This window comes from Perissodus microlepis, chromosome 2 (assembly GCF_051167445.1).
Source record: "Perissodus microlepis isolate ML-2025 ecotype Zambia chromosome 2, ASM5116744v1, whole genome shotgun sequence".
Lineage (NCBI taxonomy): Eukaryota > Metazoa > Chordata > Actinopteri > Cichliformes > Cichlidae > Perissodus > Perissodus microlepis.
Window position 1 is genome coordinate 2,245,415 of NC_140462.1, and position 21,982 is coordinate 2,267,396.

Below are 21,982 nucleotides of genomic sequence, written 5' to 3' on the forward strand. Positions count from 1 at the left end.
GTCTGTTTTAGTCTCCACTACCTCCACAGAGAAATATCCTCTTCTTTAGCCTCTACGATCACCAACAACAGCTGCTAATTTGTCTCCTGGGCTGCTGCTGGGAAGATAGCAGTATCGTATCGTACTGTATAGCTTACTCTGAGGTCACTCTTTAAACTAGTGTATTATGACCTGGCTCAAAAGTCACAACCTAAAGAGAAGAATGATGTGGGAGCACGATGAGGTCTGGCAAGAAAAGGCGTTTTCCCCATGCTGACCGCAGGTTTGCCTTTTTCCACACCTCATTAGATGTAGATAATCCACAATCAAGCCCAAGCAACACCCCGAGACTCTTACAATGTCAATGCAAAGAGGGAGTAGGGGTTATAGGGGGCATAACAGAGGGGCTTGGGCAAGATGTGGACCTGGGACCTTTCATGAGTCATCAAATATCAAGAACATACCTGCTTACAATGACTTTTCACATTTTCTATTATTGTTTGAATATGAAAGGTCAGCCAAAGGGGGGAAAAAACAAAATCTTGCATAATTAATGCACAAATAGCTCTTAAACACATATTCCGTTTCCCTAGTAACTGCATTCCTTGGTTGCATTTGGACTAAAAGAGTATTTACTTTTTTTTTTTTTAATAGACACGCTAGTTGTTTTCAGACATTAACTTTAAATCAAGGATTACCAGTGAAAATGAAGAGGTACAGAGTATATTTCATTTGTGAAACTGCAGGACTAAGTGCAGCTCGTATGAGAGGCAAAACCAAGGGAAAAGGTCTAAAGGTCATCTTTCCAAGCACACAGTGAGAGCTCTACTCAACTCAGAAATACTAGAAAAATAATCAAAAAATGTTAATCATATGTATGAATTCTTCCCACTGGTGTGAAATCTCCAATAAAACATAAAATAAAGTGGTTGAAGACAGATGGTTTCATTGTGAGAGAACATGCATGTGCAGTGAACGTGGACCCCAAGTAATAATGTCTGAAACTGATGGAGTCGGAGCCAGCAAGTTCAAGACTAACGCAGAGCTGTGCATCATTGAGAAAGACAGAGTCGGGGGGGGGAGATAAAAGAAAGACTACGACGTTAGCAAATTTTGAAATATTGAGATTTTTTGATGGAGTTATATTTTCAAAGCAAAGCGAGGTCTGACTTTGGAAGCCAGGGCTAAAGACAAACATGCAGCGCCTGAGCTGTGGTCAAGCAGTGAACTATTTAGTGAATGTGTGATGGATTCATTGTTTTAATAAGTGCTTTTAAACAAAGAAAAGAAGAGGTCTGAAACTCACTGAAACCAACCCTCCTTTCCCTTTTTTAAAATCCTTGTCACACTTTTGCCCATCTCCCCCTCTGTCACTCTGTAGGGTGCTGTCAGTGAACAGGTGTGCAGCTACTTCTTTTTATTAATGACGGGCAGGAGGAGAGCAAAGGGGACCCTGTGTGTGTGGAGGTGTGTGTTAACACACAAGAGAGCTGACAAATACGGGAGCGACTGTGCTGCACGCTCCATCGGCACAGTGATAAATTGGGCGGGCTGCAGACGTGTATATATAAATTCACACAACAACACAAAGAAGCAATTTGATGGAGGTCAGTGCTTTTAGAGCTTCTTGTCGTTTGGTTCTGCACAGAGGAAACTTCACAAAAATTCACCGAAAGCTTAATTTTCCAGTGTCTTTGTTAACCTGGCAAGTAATGCTGGCAAGTTTCTTAAAGAAACGTTGCTTTTTAAATCCTCATTTTTTTAAACAAGTGGAAAAGTCTGTCATTGTTGGGTCTGCGCTTCCACAGGCCCCGCTGGTTTAGAAACTTATTCCCATTAACGACAAGGAAGCAAGACAATGAGCGATCGATCGATTTTACTTGCGCAAGGGAAGCCCCGGTCGGTGTCTCAGGAAAGCACTCTGAATCAACCACAGACGACTTCGACCCCGGCTTCCGCTTGCCGCCTTTTATTGAAAACAGTTCCAGTACACACAAGCACCACCCATTGTAAAACCCCCCTATGGTCACAAAAGATTAAAACACTGTGTGTGTGTTTGTGTTTGTGTTTGGGGGTGCGTTTGTGTGACCTCCTGCCCACACTACATCCTCCCCCACCAACAGGCTGGGGAGGGTAATCAGAAACAAAGGAATGTCTTTGATCATGCTGGTTGAACTAAGACTTACAAATTTAAGTAACACAATGACAACAGTGTCAGTCTTACTGTCTATAAACATAAGTGCTTCTTGTTGTTTGAAAATGTTACATTTTTATTAGTTTCCATGTTGGTTTTAGTCTTTTTAATTATTAATATTGTATCGAGGGTATATGTCTGAGGCAAGACTTCAAAAATCAGGTTTTACAACGATAGAATCACAGAAGGTTTTGAAAGTAGTTGACTCACAGTCTTGTTGGCATCCAGTCTCAATAAAAACGTCAATCAGTGCCTCATCAGGCAATGCATCACGATTGTATTCAAGCACATATTATAATTACCACACCTTCCTTTCTGTAATCTGAGTAACCAATGGTTCTCAAACCTGTAGAAATGAAGGCAGATCTGCCTCTTAAGACACTATATTGGTGGAAAGAGATATTCAATTCAATTCAATTCAATTCAATTTTATTTATATAGCGCCAAATCACAACAAAAGTCGCCTCAAGGCGCTTCATAGATACAGAGAAAAACCCAACAATCATATGACCCCCTATGAGCAAGCACTTTGGCGACAGTGGGAAGGAAAAACTCCCTTTTAACAGGAAGAAACCTCCGGCAGAACCAGGCTCAGGGAGGGGCGGCCTGCTGCGACCGGTTGGGGTGAGAGAAGGAAGACAGGATAAAAGACATGCTGTGGAAGAGAGACAGAGGTTAATAACAGATATGATTCAATGCAGAGAGGTCTATTAATACATAGTGAGTGAGAAAGGTGACTGGAAAGGAAAAACTCAATGCATCATGGGAATCCCCCGGCAGCCTACGTCTATTGCAGCATAACTAAGGGAGGATTCAGGGTCACCTGGTCCAGCCCTAACTATATGCTTTAGCAAAAAGGAAAGTTTTAAGCCTAATCTTAAAAGTAGAGATAGTTTCTGTCTCCCGAATCCAAACTGGAAGCTGGTTCCACAGAAGAGGGGCCTGAAAACTGAAGGCTCTGCCTCCCATTCTACTTTTAAATACTCTAGATATCTGCATGTATATATGCTAAATCCCAAAGCAGGGTGAGATTTTTGATACCCAGAAGATTTCTGGTTTCTGTTTGTAGTCTGCTTTAGTCTGAATCTTACTGAAGAGTTACTTTGGAGGTTTTGGTTGCATGAAGCTAAAGAGTGCATGTAGAGATTAAAAGAGGGAGCGCACTGCCCAAGCATGTTGTGTGACTGACACTGATATCCACTGGCTATACTAGGAATCACACATTATTATCTAGTCACCAGAGGCTAAGTTGTTGGCAGTCAGTGGGTTGCCAGATTGAGGAAAAAGAGATCCCGATATAATGAATGAAAGCATTAGATGATTAACAGAGTATGCATCAGTTTAAGTGTAGGTGGGTTCACTAAAAGGTAGTCCGAGCAAAGGTCACGTTGACCTGTATTTTTTAGTAAAAGATTGTACGGCTGAATTTAAAAGCTCGATTCCAGAATGCACATTAAGGGGATAAGTGTAAAAAGTAAAAATAAGAATGTGCATTTCACAAGTCCCAGTAAAGAAAACAGCTAATATCCTTCTTTTCTCAATCTTTTAAAAACCTACAAGCACACAGATCACCTCCTTCATCCCGCTGCTTTAAAAAGATAATAACCTGATAAAGACACTGGGGACTTTTCATTAACCCTGAGATTCACCAGTGAGATCAAAAAGTAATAAAAGCAATCATTTTCTGAATAAACATGAAATATATCACTGTTTTATGCTCATGAGCCTGCACAGCCAGGCGAGATTAGATTTTAATGATCAACAAGGGGAAAGTGGGCTGTTGTGGAACCAAATAATGAAATGATACAGCAAACAAAAATGTGATGCAAGCAACGCTGTGGTAAACACAGAGAGATGCATAAAGTGGAAGCAGATGAAATCTGAACATTGTAACTTGGATGCAGGTAGCTGATGGCTTCCAACATGCTGCTTTTATTTTCATTGCCCCCTTTTTTCTCTTCTTACATCACCTCCCGCTTTTTCATCCCCACTTTGCCTTTTTTTTTCATCTTGCACAAAAAAGTCTTTTGTATCATTTTCTATTGATCTGATCTCCCAGGTGTCGTCCAATTGGTTGGGTCTGTTTACATTTCTGTTTTTCTAGTTTTTACGATCTGTCTCTGTTCTCCGTCTAATCCTTTGAAGGACTTTTTTCAATCACCCAAAATGTTCCCCACCCTAAAAAAGATTTCCTGTCATTTTCACCATTAATGATTTGGGAATCTAATTTTCACTCCACTAAGCATGAGATCGAACACTGAGTCCGGAATTCCTACTATGGCATCCTGGCACGTTCCTTTCTTCAGATTTTCCATTTTATAAGGGTAGATTTCTACACACACCAACAAGAGGGTAATGATTTTCCTGGGTAATAGCCTCCATGCATAGCAGATGGAGTGGCTGACCGTAGGATATCAAGAGTGAGTGGCTGTTTGGTTGAGTGGGAAATATGGTCTTAGTATTCAGCAAACACTAACATTAGCTCTAGTGTGAGATATGTCATCAATCATCCCAACCCTGATCACATTTATTGGTGTAATTATACCAGGCTACCACGTGTAATTTGGCATTGATTTATCTATGTTGCAGATGCTACAAACTATCTTCTGTTTCTCATCTTCCTCTTTTTTTACCTTTTGTTTCTGCTGTCATTACTCATTGAGGAGTAGCCTGATAGGGAAACATTATCTACCTTCTTATTATCTTTCCCGATAAGATCCTTTATCTGTCATCCACAGGTGCTTCCTTTGTGTTTCCTCTCCATCTTCCCTCTATGTTTCCACCTCTCCTTTCCTTCATCCATCCATATATACCTCTTCGAGAGTCATTATAGTTAATAGGAAGGCCAATGTGTTGTACTTCCCAGGGAAATGGGACTCATTATTTCTCATTAAGTACTTCCTATCAAAACTACTCCTTCATCCTCAATCTTTCCCCCTGCTGCCCATCCTTTTTTTGTTTTCTTTTCAGCGTTTTCTCAAATTATTTGAGCCTACTTCTCGTTCTGGTTCATGACCTGATTTGCAAAACTCAAGTCAACATTTTGAAGACATTTCAGACTGCGCTATGCTTTATTTCCAAGAATCAGTTGCACATGGCACAAGCAGTGGCTGAGTCAACAAGCCCGTGGCAGAACTGTCTTGCCTCCAGCCTGACCAATCAAATCACATTTCCCCTCCTCTTTAAGATAGTGCAATCTGTTACAGGGCACTCTGACCATTTGGTGATAGGAAAGTCCAAAGCAGTTCAAAAGCAAAAGCTCCTTCTGGGAGAAAACAGATGTTGTCAGTTTACTAATGGAAGGCTCGTTTTCACTGAGATGGGAAAGTCGTTTCTGTTTAATAAACCAGTCAGTTTATAATTGTAGTAGAAGTGTACAGCACTGTATTTTGTTAGTACCTATAAAGCTTGTACTGTCCTATGAAGGCTTTCATCCAGGAAAAAAAAGCAAAGTGGGGCACAGTGTGTGTCCGTGTGTGTGTGTGTGTAGAGGACTAAACACACTTTCAAGTGGTTTGACCTGTTTCTGGTTAACCAAATTACCAAACTGGAAAAGGAAGGAAGGAAGACGTCCACAGCAATTCAGGGCGATCTAACACTTGGATCAGTACCTTCAGTAAATATGTTACCTGGATGATATGGGTCTTTGCATTCACAGTGGTAGAAAAATAAAAGTCACAATCTCGATTGTGCCAACGATGTGATCCCCTGGACAGGTCGCCAGTCTGTCGCAGGGCTAACACATAGACACAGACAACGGTTCGCACCTATGGGCAATTAAGAGTTTTCCAATTAACCTATCCCCACTAATTGCATGTCTTTGGACTGTGAGAGGAAGCCGGAGTACCTGGGGAGAACCCACGCAAACACAAGGAGAACATGCAAACTCCACACAGAAATTGAATGGAATTGAAATCAGGACCTTCTTGCTGTGAGGCAATAGTGCTAACCATGCTGCCTGATCTGATCTCAATATGTAAGATCTACCACATTGCACAGAAACTTGAGGCAACGTAGGGAAATTCAGTCTGGACATGTCCAAAGCTGCCTTTTCGCACAAAAATACACAAGTGATTTTTTTCTTGTTAGACATTGGTTGGACACATGCATTTCTCTCATTCAGAAAAAAAGTTATCTGGATACAGATCATGAAGGTTTAAATAGTGTCATTTTTTATCTTTATTCAGCCTGATTTCAGCAGAGGCGATAGCGCCTTCTCAGTGGTGCCTCCGCTAATCTTTGGAACAACTTACCTTTTCACATAAGAGCTGCCCAGTCTCTCGATCCTCCCCAATCAACACTTTTAAAATCTTATTTGTGCCAGTAGAGTACCTTGGCTTCTAATATGCAAACACAGTCATGTTCACTTGTTGGTGTGTACTTCTTGTTGGTTTAGTCAGTGTTATGCATATTTCATGTGACTTCTACAACACCTTTGCCAGCTGTTTAAAATGTACCATAGAAATAAACTTTGACTAGACTTGGGTTCACCAAGCAGTCACAGAAATCTGGCTTTACTTTGAAATAAGATCAGACTAAGAGTCACATCAAATATAATCATCCTCCAATCATCACCCACCCAGCCATTTAGGGTGAATTTAGGTGTCAGCCATACTTTGTATCCAAGGTGGACAAATTTGTGCAGTCATAATAGATCTCTGACTACATTATCTCTGAATGCACTCCATACCCCGCATTTCTGATCCATGTTTAACCTGAAAAACAATTTTAACAAAATATGCAGTTTCAATCCTTATCTATTTTTCTCGTGCACTTTCAGCACAGGCTAGTCTTTGAGCAATAAGACTAGCCTAAACACAGGAGTATTCTTATAGAATTTTATTTTCATTGAAATTCACAGCTTATAATGGCTTTATTGATTAACAGTGACATTAATGATGACGGTGCTCTACTACAGTCTGTTTTAGGTCAAATAACACTAAATGCAGGCTTTGGTGTCTGATTTGTTTACATCTTCTTCAAGTAATGTGGAAATAAATGTGTCAGTGTGCAGACGTACTGCTCCAAGTATTAATTGTTCTGTCTAGTGCCAGAATAACTAATCCACTTTCTAGGCGAATGCAGACGAGCTTAAACAGATTTATAAAGACAACTTAAGAGGTTTTTTACCTACAAGCTAAATAATCCAGCTAGATCTTAGAAATATATTATTTATTTATATTTTATGACACTGTTATTCTGCCAGTCACATCAGGGTTTCTTATTATCTTTATTAGTGATAGTTCAACTCGGTCCACTCACACACGCACTCTCATTCATCAGTAGAATCCACAGGTTAACTCAGATGATGCTTTCAGTTTTCACAGCTGCAGTTTTCTTATCAGTACATGTCACTTTTTTCCCTTTGTTTTTTGTGGGTATGTGCGTCTCTGTGTGTGCTTTCTCCTGTGAGAGTGAATAAATTTCAGTCTGTTTGGTAGCATTAGACAGAGGGCAGATTGTGGTCAACTCCATTTATTCAGCCCGATGCATGTGCGTGAAAATGTGTGTGTCTGTTAATATGAGATTGAGTGTTTTACTGTGTGTCTTGGTTGTAATATGTGTGTGTGCGTGTGTGTGTGCTGTAGCACTACAAGCCTCATATGCTGATAGATGCTGTTGTAACTCCGTTGCAATGAATGAAGGCCATAACCCAGACATGTATTACCATATTCATACGGCTCACAAAATAGATTGCTTTGGTTTGTGTGTGTATGGATGTGCGTGTGGGTTGTTGCCCAGCTAACACTGTGAGAATCAGTTTGAGTCTTAGCCCACTGGAGTGGGAACGATTTTGAGGATACCTTTAAAGGGTTAAAAGTTGAATTGGGTTTAAGTTACAGCTCGGGTGAGGGCTGTTGTTAGGCCCTTAGTTTTGATGGCTGAGTTGAAGGTAAGTGGCCGGGAATGGATTATGTATGTGAATGCCCTCACAGTTACACCCATACATAAATCTATGTGAGTGTGTGTGTGTGTGTGTGTGTGTGTGTGTGTGTGTGGGGGGCATAAATTCACAGTTTGAGCCGGAGCGCAACTTATTCTGAGAGTCATTTTGAAAATGGCGAACACGCGCCATGTCACGCTTCTCCTCGCTCTGCGGTGCCCGCACACAAATGCAGCATGTCCTCGAGGCGTACATATAAAGCTCTATCTAGGCTAAAGCCTATTCTCATAAAATGTGTTCAGAGAAAATAAGTAACCATCAAGTTGGCCGTGCGCTGAAATTGAACATCAGCACAAACCACTGGGCCAAATGGCAGGTACACTCTGTCTCTCTCCCCCTCGCTCTGTCGCCTTCTAATCTTGTTCTCTCTCTCTCTCTCTCTCTCTCTTTTCTCTTTTTTCTTTCTGTCTTTTCTCACCCATGGTGTAAATTGCCCTCCAGTGGTGATAGACTGTTGTGTCTCTGTGTGTGTACATGTACGTGTGTGTGTGTGTGTGTGTGTGTGTGTGTGTGTGTGTGTGTGACTTCATACTGCTTTTTTGTGTGTGTTTGTCCCTGTTTGTGAATATGGGGATCATTACCTGTGTGTGCGTGCGTGCGTGTGGGTGGGTGGGTCAGGTCAAGCTATTATTATGGCAGCAGCTGTAGTGGTATTGCAGGGGATTGTGGGAGGCGTGCAGACAGGCTGGAGGCTCTGAGGGGCTTTACGTTTGAGTGACAGGCCTGGACTGAATATTCGGCTCCCAGCACAAACTACATAACTCACACTCCTTCAGCTCTTAAATTAAATAAAGCATACATGCCCAGTATTGTCAGTGTTATTGTTAAACTATGTTCATGTTGTCTAATGTGTGCTCTCTAAGGAAGACTGAAACTTATGGAGCAAAGTTTAAACTTGCGGGCAGCTTATTGAAGCACTTTTATAGTCTTCTCTGGTGTCTACTAGAAATAAACTCATCAGGATCACCAGTATAAGATGACTACTGCAGGTATAGCTCAGAACCGCCAGAGTGAAAGGTACCTCCATGCACACATTTATATGGGCTGTGATAGTGTAGCTGGTATTGTGTTGTGTGTGTGTGTGTGTGTGTGTGTGTGTGTGTGTTATGGTGAAAAAATCTGGCAGGTGTTTCTATGTTTCGCCATCTGTCTGTAGACAGATATTGTCAAAACTCAAGATCTCATAGGCATGCAAAACACCATCATTAATCTTTGCAGTACACAGTGGTCTCTAATGGCCTCAAAACAAAAACAAGACGAAAGGATTTTTTAAAGATTTATCCAGGAAGCGTGCCTCACCAAACTATGTACGTCAGCAAAGAATCGTTAGCTCAAAGAGATAATAATGGATTGGATTTATATAGCGCTTTTCAAGGCACCCAAAGCACTTTACAATACCACTATTCATTCACTCTCGCATTCACACACTGGTGGAGGCAGCTACATTTGTAGCCACAGCTGCCCTGGGGCAGACTGACAGAAGCGAGGCTGCCAGGACATAGAGCCCGGGGATCGAACCGGCGACCTTACAGTTACAGATGCGCCTCCCAAACCCATGAGCCACGGTCACCCCCAAGATATAGAGATGAAGCAGAAGATCTTTGGTATGGCCGTTTCAAAAAAATACTACAGCCTTCCACCTGTAATGCAAACAGCAGTCACAAAATAGAAAACACAAACACAAAATAACCACCTATAGTCCTGTCTAAACTATAGAATCTAGCACCGTGGATAGCAATTCCCACTTGTGGAAGTCGACAAGACGACAGTCACACAATCTTCCAATCCGGTATCTATGGGCAACCTCTGATCTCCAGGGAAATACATGTGACTGGTTGACGAATGGTTACTGGATGTTGCCTGCTGTTGCTGGCTGAAATATGTTGCAAAAATACTACCACTCATTAGCGCCACCCTCAGCCTCCTAGCAGAAGCACCTATGGTATAAATTTAAACATCCCTTGTAACTTCTTTCTTGAGGTATCAGATTTACAGGAATTTCAGTAACGACTTCACAGTAAAAGTTGTGCAGCTGAAACCAACATGTTTCAAAAGGTGAAGCCCTTATTTTGAAATCGAAAGGTGTCGGTTTCCCGTGTGTCGCACTCTACACAACTTCACCAATGCTTAGCAAGTCGTTTGAGTGTTTGCAGACAAGTCGGCATCTTCCATGAAATCTACAGGTGACAGCAGTAATTTGCAAGCAATCAAAGCAATCACAATGAGGTTCTTTCTCCAGAATTTCATACCTAATTGCAACCAATTTGACCTAGCTACAGCAAACAACCTCCCAAAATCAATGACCAACAGGCCGACCAGTACAGGTTTTTTCCTAATAACCAGTAGTAATCATGCAGTCCAGCTGATATCTATGCAAGATTCTTTGCCTCCTCCTTTACAGCTATTTTTGTCAAACAATGATGACAAAGGTTTTGACAGTAATACTGATAACAACCATCCATCAGTTTTTCACCAACAGCATTTCTTTTTGACAAACCATAATTGGAGGTCGGACCTATGAAAGCTCATTTCTGTGGATTATGTCTGCAGTTTTAGGTCAGTAGCCAGAGCTTGTGGTCACAGGTGGAGGTGGAGACACTGATCGACTAGCTTTGCCTTCACACTCAGCTCTCTGTTCGCCACATCAGACTGTTACAGGGTTTGCTTCGGAGCCTTTGCAGTTTAAATCAGTGAGTGCAAAATACTGCAAGTGCAAGTTTAAGATCACTATTAGTATAGACTGCAGTCTTGCACTCTCCAGTGCTGCTACACGTCTTTGGCTAATAACAGAACACTTATAATAATCAAATAAGTCTGCAGCTTTCCAGCTTGGAACTCATTTTACGAGAAAGTCTCCCTCAACAATGCTTAATTGTCAAGTTTATTTTATTTCCCAGTATCCTATCAAAGTGTTCAAATCTTACAGGATAAGATCAAATCTGGCAGAATAAGACTAAATAAAGCTAAAGCAATTTTGAAGCATCAGAAGAACTAAATGTGTTATTTATGGTAAATTACCCTGCTGCAGTTTAGTTCAGTGGGAAATATATTTGATGTTTTGTATTTTTTGTTGTTGAACATGATTGTTTCTGCCAAGGGGAAAAAAGTGCAGCCTGTATATAGGTTTGTGTCACCGTTCTGGGTCGGTTTGACCCAGTATTTTGAGTTCTGATGTTTTGGTTATTTTTGATTGATTGTTGTGTTTTTCGGGTGCTATGATTATTATCATTATTAGAATTCCATGTTTCTGTTTATTCGTGTTTCAGGATTTGTGTCTCATGTTTAGCATTGAGTTCCATGTGTTATATTCTGTCTGTCTCTCAGTGTCTAGTCTGCGTCCTTGTGTAGTGATCTCTTGTTTTATTGTGAAGGTCTGCGTCTCATGTGAGTGTATTCAGTTTTACCTCCCTTGTCTCGTCTCGTTAATTACTCCCACCTGTGTGTAATCTCCCTGTGTTTCTCTGAGTGTATTTAAGCCGTGTCTTCTGTTGTTGTAGTCGCTGGTCCGTCTGTGTATCCATCCTATTTCATCCGTGTGTTCTTCCTGCTGTCCGTCATCACTTACCTCCGCCCATCCTTCTTCATGTTCATGTCCTGGTTTGTGTTTTGTAGTTTAGTTGTTCCCAGTTCAGATAGTCTGCAGTCCAGTTTACCGTTTTTCTATTTTGTACTTTACTTTCAATAAACCACCTTCACACCTTTACAAGTGCCTGCGTTTGGATCCTACTTCATTATCTCCACACGGCTCACTTCACTCGCCGTGACAGTTTGGGACTCTGTCCACGCGTGTGTGTGTGTGTGTGCGCGCGCGCGCGCGTGTCTATGTGAGTATATTTGCCTAAAACTCTCTCCACTTTTCCAGACTCTGAAACTTTGCTAGTTATTCAGGGTTATTTTCATTCTGCCGTTTGGGAGCATCCGTATGCAGATACAACTGACGGGAATGATATATCTGCCCATGCTAACACCTCGCCCACACATTTAATATGTCTACAGACACACACAGCTGCACTCCACCATACACACACACACACACACACTCTTCTGGCTTATATATATATATATATATATATATATATATATACACGTGTATATATAAATATATTTATACACCCACGCATGCACATATACACACAAACACATATTAACACATATGCACAAGCACATGTACACGCTAAGATAAATGGATTATTGGAATTTTTCTTTGGTTATGACCTGAAACACAGGTCTCACCTTTCTCGTGTGTTAGTGTGTGTGTGTGTGTGTGTCTGACCTGTGTTAAACATTGTCTCAAACAAAAGGCATTAGTCCAGCCGACCAAACTAATGTGATTTTTCTATTAATGTGATGCCCTGGGTGCATCCTGTGTGTGTGTTAGGTGTTGAGTGGACTACACTAACATCTTCAGTTCGTGTCAGCTCATTAATTTACAACCACCAAGTCTGACTGGCCAATTCATTACTTAATTCTTTTACACACACATTCGCGCAGACACACACACGCACAGAATTTCAGGCCTTTTTACCTCTCTCATGAAAAAAATGTTGTTTTAGTCTGTGAAACTGTGTGTTTCATGACAGATCGGCACAGTTTTTATGACTATCTGTCAAGCTTGTCACTGATTAAATGACTGCTGTTGGTGCATGTGTAGTGGGAGAGGAGGACGAGCACTAATTTGAGAAGGTGAATGAGTGATCGTGTGTGTAATAAATCTGCCGTGTGTGTGTGCAGCGATGCTGAATCTCTCCTGCCACAGTATGACTTAATGCATATTGCTAAATCTATAAATGTACCAGTTAAGTATGTGGCTGTAATTTTAAACCGCAAACTGGTGCAAATAAAGTCGTTAAATCTTTGGTAGTAACTTAACTCAACACAAATTACACCTGACACATCATACAGAGTGCTAAAACATGTTTACATTGACTTATAGAGCTAGCCAATGTAACGATCCACAACCTGTATCCTGTGTCCAAAAAGCACAAACCCGGCAAATTTTGCCAACAGTGGCCCAATGCCAGCGAATACGCCACTGAGCCATGAATTTTTAATTTCCTGTTATGACAAGCTGCTGGGACAGACATGTGTTTGTATTTGATTCAGTTGTATTTTTGACGTGGGATACTTTGTATCACAATTAAGTTGGAGTTAGACCAGACCATTGGTTTCAAAACTTTTTTTGCTAGGCTTACCTTTGTTTTACAAGAAAATCTTCGCAGGTGAAGCCAAAGGCAAGATATCATCATATCGTCTAGTCTTTGGCTTGGAAGGAAGTTGGTTTGGAAGCATATTTGACGATGCGTTTGTGTGGGAGATGGGAGCCCCCCACCCTTTGGTGGCCCAGATTTGGTTTGCCAGAGGTGGCCCACACATGGGCCAGCACAAGGCAAGTTGCAGACACACTGGTGGTCCTGTCCTGGCCCATGTGTGGATTACCTCTGGCAAACCTGATCTGGGCCACCAAAGGGCCGTCATTCTTTGCAGTATGTGTAAGTTGTGTGCAGCCACGGGCCAGTTGCAGACACACTGCTGGTCCTGTGCTGGCCCAGAACAGTTTCAGCGCTGGCCCCAGATGTCAGCCTAATGTGTACCTCAATCAAGACATTTAATAACAACATAATAGTGCAAAAGTAACATGACAAAATTCTGTTCAGACAGTGAATGGACTGACTCTTACACAGCGCTTTTCTACTCTCCCAGATTACTTAAAGTGCTCTACACAACACATTCACAATATCACACACTTTCTCTAAACTGAGTGCTTCCTAGCTACATTCATACACATTGACACTCTTGACATGCAGACTGGAAGAGCCAGGGATCGAACTACTAGCCTTGCGATCAGTAGGTGACTTGCTCCAACTCCTGAGCTACAGCCACCCACTGGCAACGATGAGTAAACTGTCACTAGGCTTTGGATAAAGTGTACACTCACAAACCTGCATTTGAAACATTGGCTACCATAGCAGTATAGTATTCCAACATGGCATTTGGGTCTTCTAACTAAAATAGGAAAACAGGAACACAAATAGTGCTTCGTTGCCAGACCTGATCCACATCTGGTTGACATACACCCTGCCATGACACCAGTCAGTCAGAAGCACCAGCCGGATCCAGGGAAGACCTGTTTTCTATGGGCCTGGGCCGCATAAATCAAACCACAATCGAGCCAGATATGGCATGCCATAGCATAAACGGCGCCATCTATGCCAGGCCTGGCCCATATCTGGATGGCATACGTCTTATCATGCCAGAAGTCAGCAGTGCCGGCTTGATACCAGATCCGGGCCAGACCTCCTTGGTATGTGGGTAGAGCACATGTTCATCTGAATAACTTTCCTCCAGATTCCATTTTCCTTAAGTCATGCTGTGATATTGTGGTCAACGGTATCGTTCCACTGCTGGGGAGAAAAAGATGATATCACAGCTAAATTTTAGATGCCATTCAGAGCTTATGGTCTGTTCTAATCCAACTAGCATACATACGCTATTTATGACAACACTAATAAACAAGAGGGGGAGAGTACAGATGAGAGACAGAAGAGGTATTTTGAAGTGGATACAGAACCAGAGGCTTTATTGCTACAGGCTGTAATTCAGAGGGAAGGGCTTGTGGCAAGTGCCCGAGGGTGACAGTTAAAACAGAGCGCAGCTATCTGAGGCTCAGACCACAAGGAAAACTAAAAGAAGTGAGAGGAAGGAGGGACAGAGAGGAAAGGAAAAAAACAGAAGGAGGAGGGGAGTCCATTTGGGCAAGCTCTTTGTCTTTTTTCGACCTCTAACATCTCGCCATCTCAAACTTGTCTCACATCTACAACTTGTTTTCTGTCCGTTCTTGTTGACCTGGACTCACCCCAACACTGCTGCAGCACACTTCCTCTTTCATCTGTTCCTTTGGTCATGACCTCTCCCTCCATGTTTCATATTCTGAATTTCTGTCTTTTTATCTCGCACACATTTTCTCCAATTACTAAAGCAATACTTAGTAAGCAGTCCATACTTTTTTTTTCATACTTGGTGTATGAAAAAAAAACTCCATACAAATAACCGTGAAGAGAAACATTTGGTCGTAGGGATGAAATCAAAAGTTCTCACAAGAAGTTTATTTCTGACACCCTGTTTGTACCTTCAACATTTAAGAAAAAAAATGCTACACTTTTTTTGTAACTCGTTTAATCTCCCACTATGTTGCCCCCCCCCCCCCCCCCCCGAAACAAAAGAACAGACAAACAGCTCAAAAATGTACATTCAATGTTTTATTGCTTTAAAGGTAAAGAATAATATTACCAAAGAAATGAGATAAAACAATATCCCTGTCACTCACACTCTCTGGCTCTCTCACATCCTCGTTTCTTTCTCCTGTCAAGCATTTTTCTTTATGTTTTTACTTATACATATCTTATATAAACCCTTGGCTGAGTGAGGATTTTTGTTTTTGCTGTTTATGTTCGTGTTTCGCTTCCTGTGTTGTTTGAGTTTTAATCAGTGTTTCTCTCTCCTGCAGTATTTGGTGTATAATGGTGTATGTCCTCAATATTTCTCTTCTCTGTGTTCCCCCTCGCAGTGGATGGATGCATTGACTGGTCTGTGGATCTGAAGGAGTACCACGTATTGGCTGGTGAGCCTGTTCGAGTTAAATGTGCCTTGTTCTACAGCTACATCCGAACCAACTACACCATGGCCACAAACGCCAAGCTGCGCCTCATCTGGTACAAGAACAAAGGCGATGCAGAGGTGAGCGTCGCTGGTCTGAACTACAACTGATGTGGAAGGAAAGATGAGGCAGGGAAGAAGAGTCATGAAGTTCAAGGAAGACAGCACGAAATGGAAATTTAAAAAGTTAATTAACAAAAAGCATTAATTTAACCTAACCATAACCTGCTCACCAGTTAGTAACCTGAGCAGCCCTGAGACTGTTTAGAACACGGATGTGACCTCTGGGTCGTTGGCTTTTGGAGTCTGCAATTTTGAAGCCTCGGTATTAGCGATTTTTTGTTGTGTTTTTTTAACACCACGTGCCATGGGTTATCAAATAATGCCAGTAAGCTCGGTTAGCGTGCTGTTGCCATAAACCTTATTGGTGCAGCTCACACAAATATCTGCTCATTAGTGCTACATGACACGCTAATAAAATACAAGAATTTTACACTTCAAATCTTCATGTTTGGTCTGTACCACGCAGCAACAGATTTTCAGTCAGCACCTGAATTTGCAAAGTTAACAAACCAAGACCATGAATTTTTTTTTTAAATTTATTTTATTTTATTTATTACACCAACTGGAATAAATAAAAAGATAAGTTTTCCCCAAAAAAAACTGGATTAACCATCTGGTTGAGTGGAAACGCTCCACAAATAGGAGTGTAGTTTTTCATGAGGTCCTTCAAGCTGTATTAAAAAACTCAAAAAATTCAAGCATTATTTTTAAAGAATAATTTGCTTTCTCTAATTATTATAATAACTAATTATTATATAAGTATAGGTATATGTAAGCATAAATTTGAAAGTACAGGTATATTTCTTACTTATCTTTTATTTTATTTATATAGCACCGAATCACAATCAAACAACTCCCTATGAGCAAGCACTTGGCCACAGTGGGAAAGAGAGACTCCCTTATAACAGGAAGAAACCTCCTGGAGAGGGGCGGCCAATCTGCTGCGACGAGTTGGGAGTGAGGGAAGGAGACAGGACAAAGACAATAATTAATAATAACTAATGATTAAATGCAGAGTGGTGTATAAACATGTAGTGAGGGAAAAATGTGAGTGAAGAAGAAATCAAAGAAGTCAAAATGTCATTTGGTAAATGGAAGCACACCAAGTCTTTGATCAGTATTTTAGATTAAAGGCACTTTGAATTGGTTATTTTAAGACGTATCTTAAGAATAAAGCTAGTCGTCTAATTAAATAGACTTACTTTATAAACACTTTTTGCACTCATTTGTGTTTATCACTAACTTCCATAAGCTACTGTATATTAAAAGTGTCTCAAATTATGAACAGCATATCTGAGTAGCAAGGTAATACTTGGTACATTATTAAAATATATAACATTTTTTCATAGTAACCACATTACCGTTGTCAATTCTAGGTCAAGAGGAAGTCGTTACAGATTATAGATACATTGCTCTCTATCGTTGATTCCATTAATACATATTATAAGAGTCCTGTTATATTAGATTGGATAATCTTCTACTTATTGTATCTTTTAGGAGCCCATCATCTTCTCGGGTCACAGGCTGAGTAAAGAAGATGACTCCATCTGGTTCAGATCTGCTGAATTGGAAGACAGTGGATTCTACACATGCGTTTTAAGGTAATGTTGGATGCATGTCAGTGCACAGGCCTGTCTGACTCCATTCTGACCAGTATCCTGGCACTGTAATGCATCAACCCTGAAGTAAAATAACTACAACCTAGTTTCTCTTACAAAGTAGGATTCAGAATTATTTCTGGTTCAGATGGGTGCATTGTTTGTGAGAATCGCATAAACACAGCTCTTCTCCCCAGACGGGAGCTGGGTCAACGTGAACACACTCAACAAAACACAGGCTTTATTTTGAAGTTTCACTTGCAGCCCCAGCACATTTGCTTCATAAGACTAAATAAACAGAGTAAGGATTTCAGCAGCATGCAAACAAAATATCGTTGGCCCGACTCTGACCTGCAGCAGGGTTCACGAGGTCGCCGCTGCATTGTGGATTTCATGGGAACAAACTCTATACACATGTGGTCCATTTGCATAGCGAGGGCAAGAAGCAGCACTGTTTCCTGTCTGAATGAAAAGAAATAAACACTATTTTATTTTATGATTAAAAGCCCCCTGTTCTTAATAATCAAGTATTCAAAACACAGATGACCGATGGATTACAAAACGTTTCATCATATCTTAAGCTGCTATTTTATTATTTGACTGTTAGTCAATTAGTAGGAAATTAGCATTTTTTGAGGTGTGTTTGCAATATCAGAACATTAGTTTTATGCCTTGCAGGTGAGTGTGTGCACCTGTGTGAACATCTGGTGTGAGATGGTGCACCTGTGCTTGCCAGTTGAGTGGCATCCTGCCAGTTTATTCAGTTGAAAATGTACAATATGACAGTTGGCACCACATCAGAAACTGAGTCCTGTAGGGCCCTCTAGAAATATGTGTTTATGAGTAAATTTGTAATGACAGCGTAGTGTGGTGGAGCAGGAGGAAACAAACAGAAACAAATCTGCACAACTGCTTCAGTTATTATAGTATATTACACTTATAAACTGTAAAATGTGTTAATAAAGATGTCTTGTGGAAAAAGTTAATTATATTAAACTAATATCTATTTTTCCTACAATATTTTTCCCAAGGTGGTGCAAAGATAGCTCGACACTGCAGACAGCCAAAATAAACACACTTATGAACACAGAATGACACCTAAAGATTACAAAAGATTTTTCTTGCTTGATGTCATTTAATAGACCAAACTTGGAGCACGCTGGAATTCTTATGGAAGTAGCTCACAATGAGAGGAAGTGACACGCAGCATTGTTTAAGTTAAGACGGATCAACTGGAATGGTTTCACAGTATTTGTTGAAATTAGTGAGGAAAAAAACAAAACAGTAAAAAAAAGGTTAATGGCAGTCAGGCTTCCATCAGTGAACACAGAACGTCAATATCAGAATGTCATGCAGAGTTAAATGTTGGAAGTAGCCTCGGAAGAAGGTTCTTCAGCGAGAATGTCCTGGAGGCCTTACAGTGGCACAATCACAGGGTAGCTCTTATAGCTTTTGTAGAGAACCAACAAGATGGTCTGACGTCAGCGCTGCAAATATAGGGACTTTGACAGCGTGGAAAAGTGGAAGCGACAGAGAAAAACAGAAGTGGAAGAAAGCATGACTTCAACCATATCTGGCAGAAGATGAGAGAAACCACAGATTCTAAAGCTTTGAAACATATATCGTATATAATGACAGCTGAACTTAATCTGCCGATGTGGACCATGAGATTTGGTCGTATTTATTTTTTTATCTTTTCCCACAAAGAAGAATTAACTGGATCGATTAAATAAACATGCATTCAGATGTTTGGGGTTTCTGTAACAGCTTTTTATTACTTCCATATTTTTTAACACAACAATGTGGCAACTGAAGGGTGAGAAAGTGAAGCAGGCAGACAATATGAAAGAAACTCTACATTTCTTAGTGGAAATTGAGGTAAACAGTAACATATTGACCAACTGTCAATGCCATTTCAGATGTAACGTTACCATACGGTTGTTAGTTAAATGCTGTCACGTTTGGTTTAACCTCCAAAAGCTACACTGGGTAAAGTGATGGATTTTTTTACCACCCTTTGAAAAATCTGACTTGCCATGTGCTTATATCCCAGTTAGCCACAATTAGCCAGTGTTTCATTTGGAAAAAAGGAAGCTTTGGTTGCACCAGCAGCACTGCTCTCCTCTTGTTTTATTCCATAAATCACTCGGCCTGCTTTGTGCTTGATCCTGTTTGTCTCCCTTCTCTGCATCTGATACCTTCTCTACCTCAGCTTTCTCCTTTCTGTTTCCATCTTTTCCCCTTCCTCTTCCTAGCTGTTTTTATTCCCTCCCACACCTCCTCTTCCCTTCATCCTGCCAGCAGCTTCTGTCCTCTACACCTGAACCACCTGTTTCTCTTTCCTCACTCCTACATACCATGTTCCATTGTTTCCCATTCCCACTCCTTTTCTTTCCCCACATCAGCGTCCGATTCCTTCTACCCCTTCATTGCCCTCATCCTCCCCCTTATTTGCTCTCCTCCCACCTCTTTTTTCTGCCAGAACTTGACACCTATCCTCCTTAATAAGCTCTCTCTCCCTCTCTCTCTCTCTCTTCCTGTCTTTCCCTTGCTCTCTCAGCATGACAACCTAATTAGGGCTTGGTGTCTGTCATTGTCTCGGGGTTTCTTATTAGCAAGCACACATATACACGCACACATTCACACACATAGACACATACACACAAAGAGGCACAGTCCCCCCTATCCTAATGGTGAGCCACCAACTGGATCCTATTATACTGCTGAAGGTTGTATCTAGAATTTGTAACCATGTACAGAAACTGCAACACAGGAGCAAGACAAACTCTACCTTCAAATGTGCTTATTGCCCTTGATCTTACACATGTTTTTGTTGCTATAATAAAGAACAGGCGACATGTGGCCTGTTGCATACAGTCAAAAAAAAACAAAACATTTTCATGATTAATTTAAATTTTACTCTTGGAATTCAATCCTGGCATTAAGTGCAGTTCAGTTTACAAAAGTGAAATTAAATTTGATTTGATTATTTTCAGCTGGATTGACATAAAAAACCAATAAAACTGTGTAATAGCTGACATATCTTCGTACGATAACATGAATCCTCTTTCCAGTATATCAGCGTTTCAGGATACTGGGATATCTTTTGCAGATGGTTGCACACTGTTTGCCATGGTAACATGAATTTATATATTTATTTTGAACAAATATGGATAAGTATATGAACATATGACAGTTTCCAGTGTAGTTTTCATGTAGTGTGTTCCTGTAACGTGTGCCCATTTAAAATAATCTTTGAAGAATATTTAATGTATTAAAGAAATCTTAGTGTTAGCACGAAATACTGTTAGCTGTTAACTAATGCTAAGAGCTAAAGGTTAAGCTGTTAATTATCCAGTAAGAGCATGGACTCTTTGTAAAAAGAGTAAATACAGCGGTCCCTCATTTATCGCAGGAGTTATGTTCTAAAAATAATCCGTGATAGGTTTATTTTTTACAGTTTTCATAGATGTTTTAAGGCTGTAACAACCCTCACTACACGCTTTGCACACTTTTCTCAGACAGGCATGAACATTTTCACACTTCTCTCATTTAAACACTCTCAAAGTTCAAACCTTCATAGAAAAATACGTCCATAAAGAATGAAACCAAAGATCAAATCCTGTTTTCAGGTCCACAACATGGGAATAGAGCAGCTGCCAGAGAATTCAACATTAGTGAATCAATGGTACGGAAGTAGAGGAAGCAAGAAGAATGAGTTCAGGAATGTTTGACTTATCTGACTGTTTTGTTTCGCTTAATGCGCCTTTTAATCCGAAAAATACAGTAACTTCTACCTTCCTTTAGCATCTCCAGAATTCCAACATTTTGTGCGATGGTTAGCATCGTCCTCTGCCTTCTGGGAGCTACCACAGGTGCCTTTGACGGTGCAAAACGTTTTGTCGACATTGTTGTGTTTGTTGGGGAGAAAACTTACAAACACACAGTACAGCACTTCAGAGTCACTCTGCTAGCGATCGAAGATTTATGTAAATTTGACAAGCTGGACGCCTTATGTACTGTACAGGAGACACGGAGGAGATTGATTGACAATGGTCTACAGCCAATCAGGACGCAGAACACAATGCGCTGTTAAAAAAAAAAAAACGAGGCCGCAAAAGGTGAACCGCGTTATAGCGAGGGATCACTGTATAGGTTTTGTGCTCTGCATTTTAACATCTTGGTGTTAGTATTTTGGCCACCCACCACATTTGGACATGCTGACAAATCGGCTAACCCTAACCTGTATACACACGACCTTTCACCTACCTTAATTTTTTAACCTACCTTAATGTTGTTTTGTAGGGGAAACCAACTGACGTAGGCCAAAGCCTTTCTTGACTCTAAGTTAAACATTTAAACATGCGAGTCTGCAGAAACTCACTTTTGACTTAACTTAAATGGCCACTTTATGAGTTCTGGAGTTAGTAGCTTGGTCATAGCCCTAGGTTTTAACAAGTTGGTGTACAGAAATGGTAGTGAGTAGAAGTTCTTTGATGCAAGACATTCATTGCGTTTCTGACAATTTCTGATATTGTAGCAGTTTGTTGA

General features: G+C 40.7%; 1 protein-coding gene across 4 annotated transcripts in view; it reads left to right on the top strand.

Annotated features, from left to right (window-relative positions):
- Nucleotides 1–21,982, top strand: part of il1rapl2 (interleukin 1 receptor accessory protein-like 2) — a 445,655-nt gene that overhangs the window by 260,110 nt on the left and 163,563 nt on the right. For all 4 annotated transcript variants that reach the window (XM_084939955.1, XM_084939961.1, XM_084939963.1 and 1 more), the window contains exons 3-4: nt 15,682–15,851; nt 17,331–17,434. In XM_084939955.1, the coding sequence (XP_084796081.1) occupies nt 15,682–15,851; nt 17,331–17,434 (274 nt within the window). The remainder of the gene's footprint in view (nt 1–15,681; nt 15,852–17,330; nt 17,435–21,982) is intronic.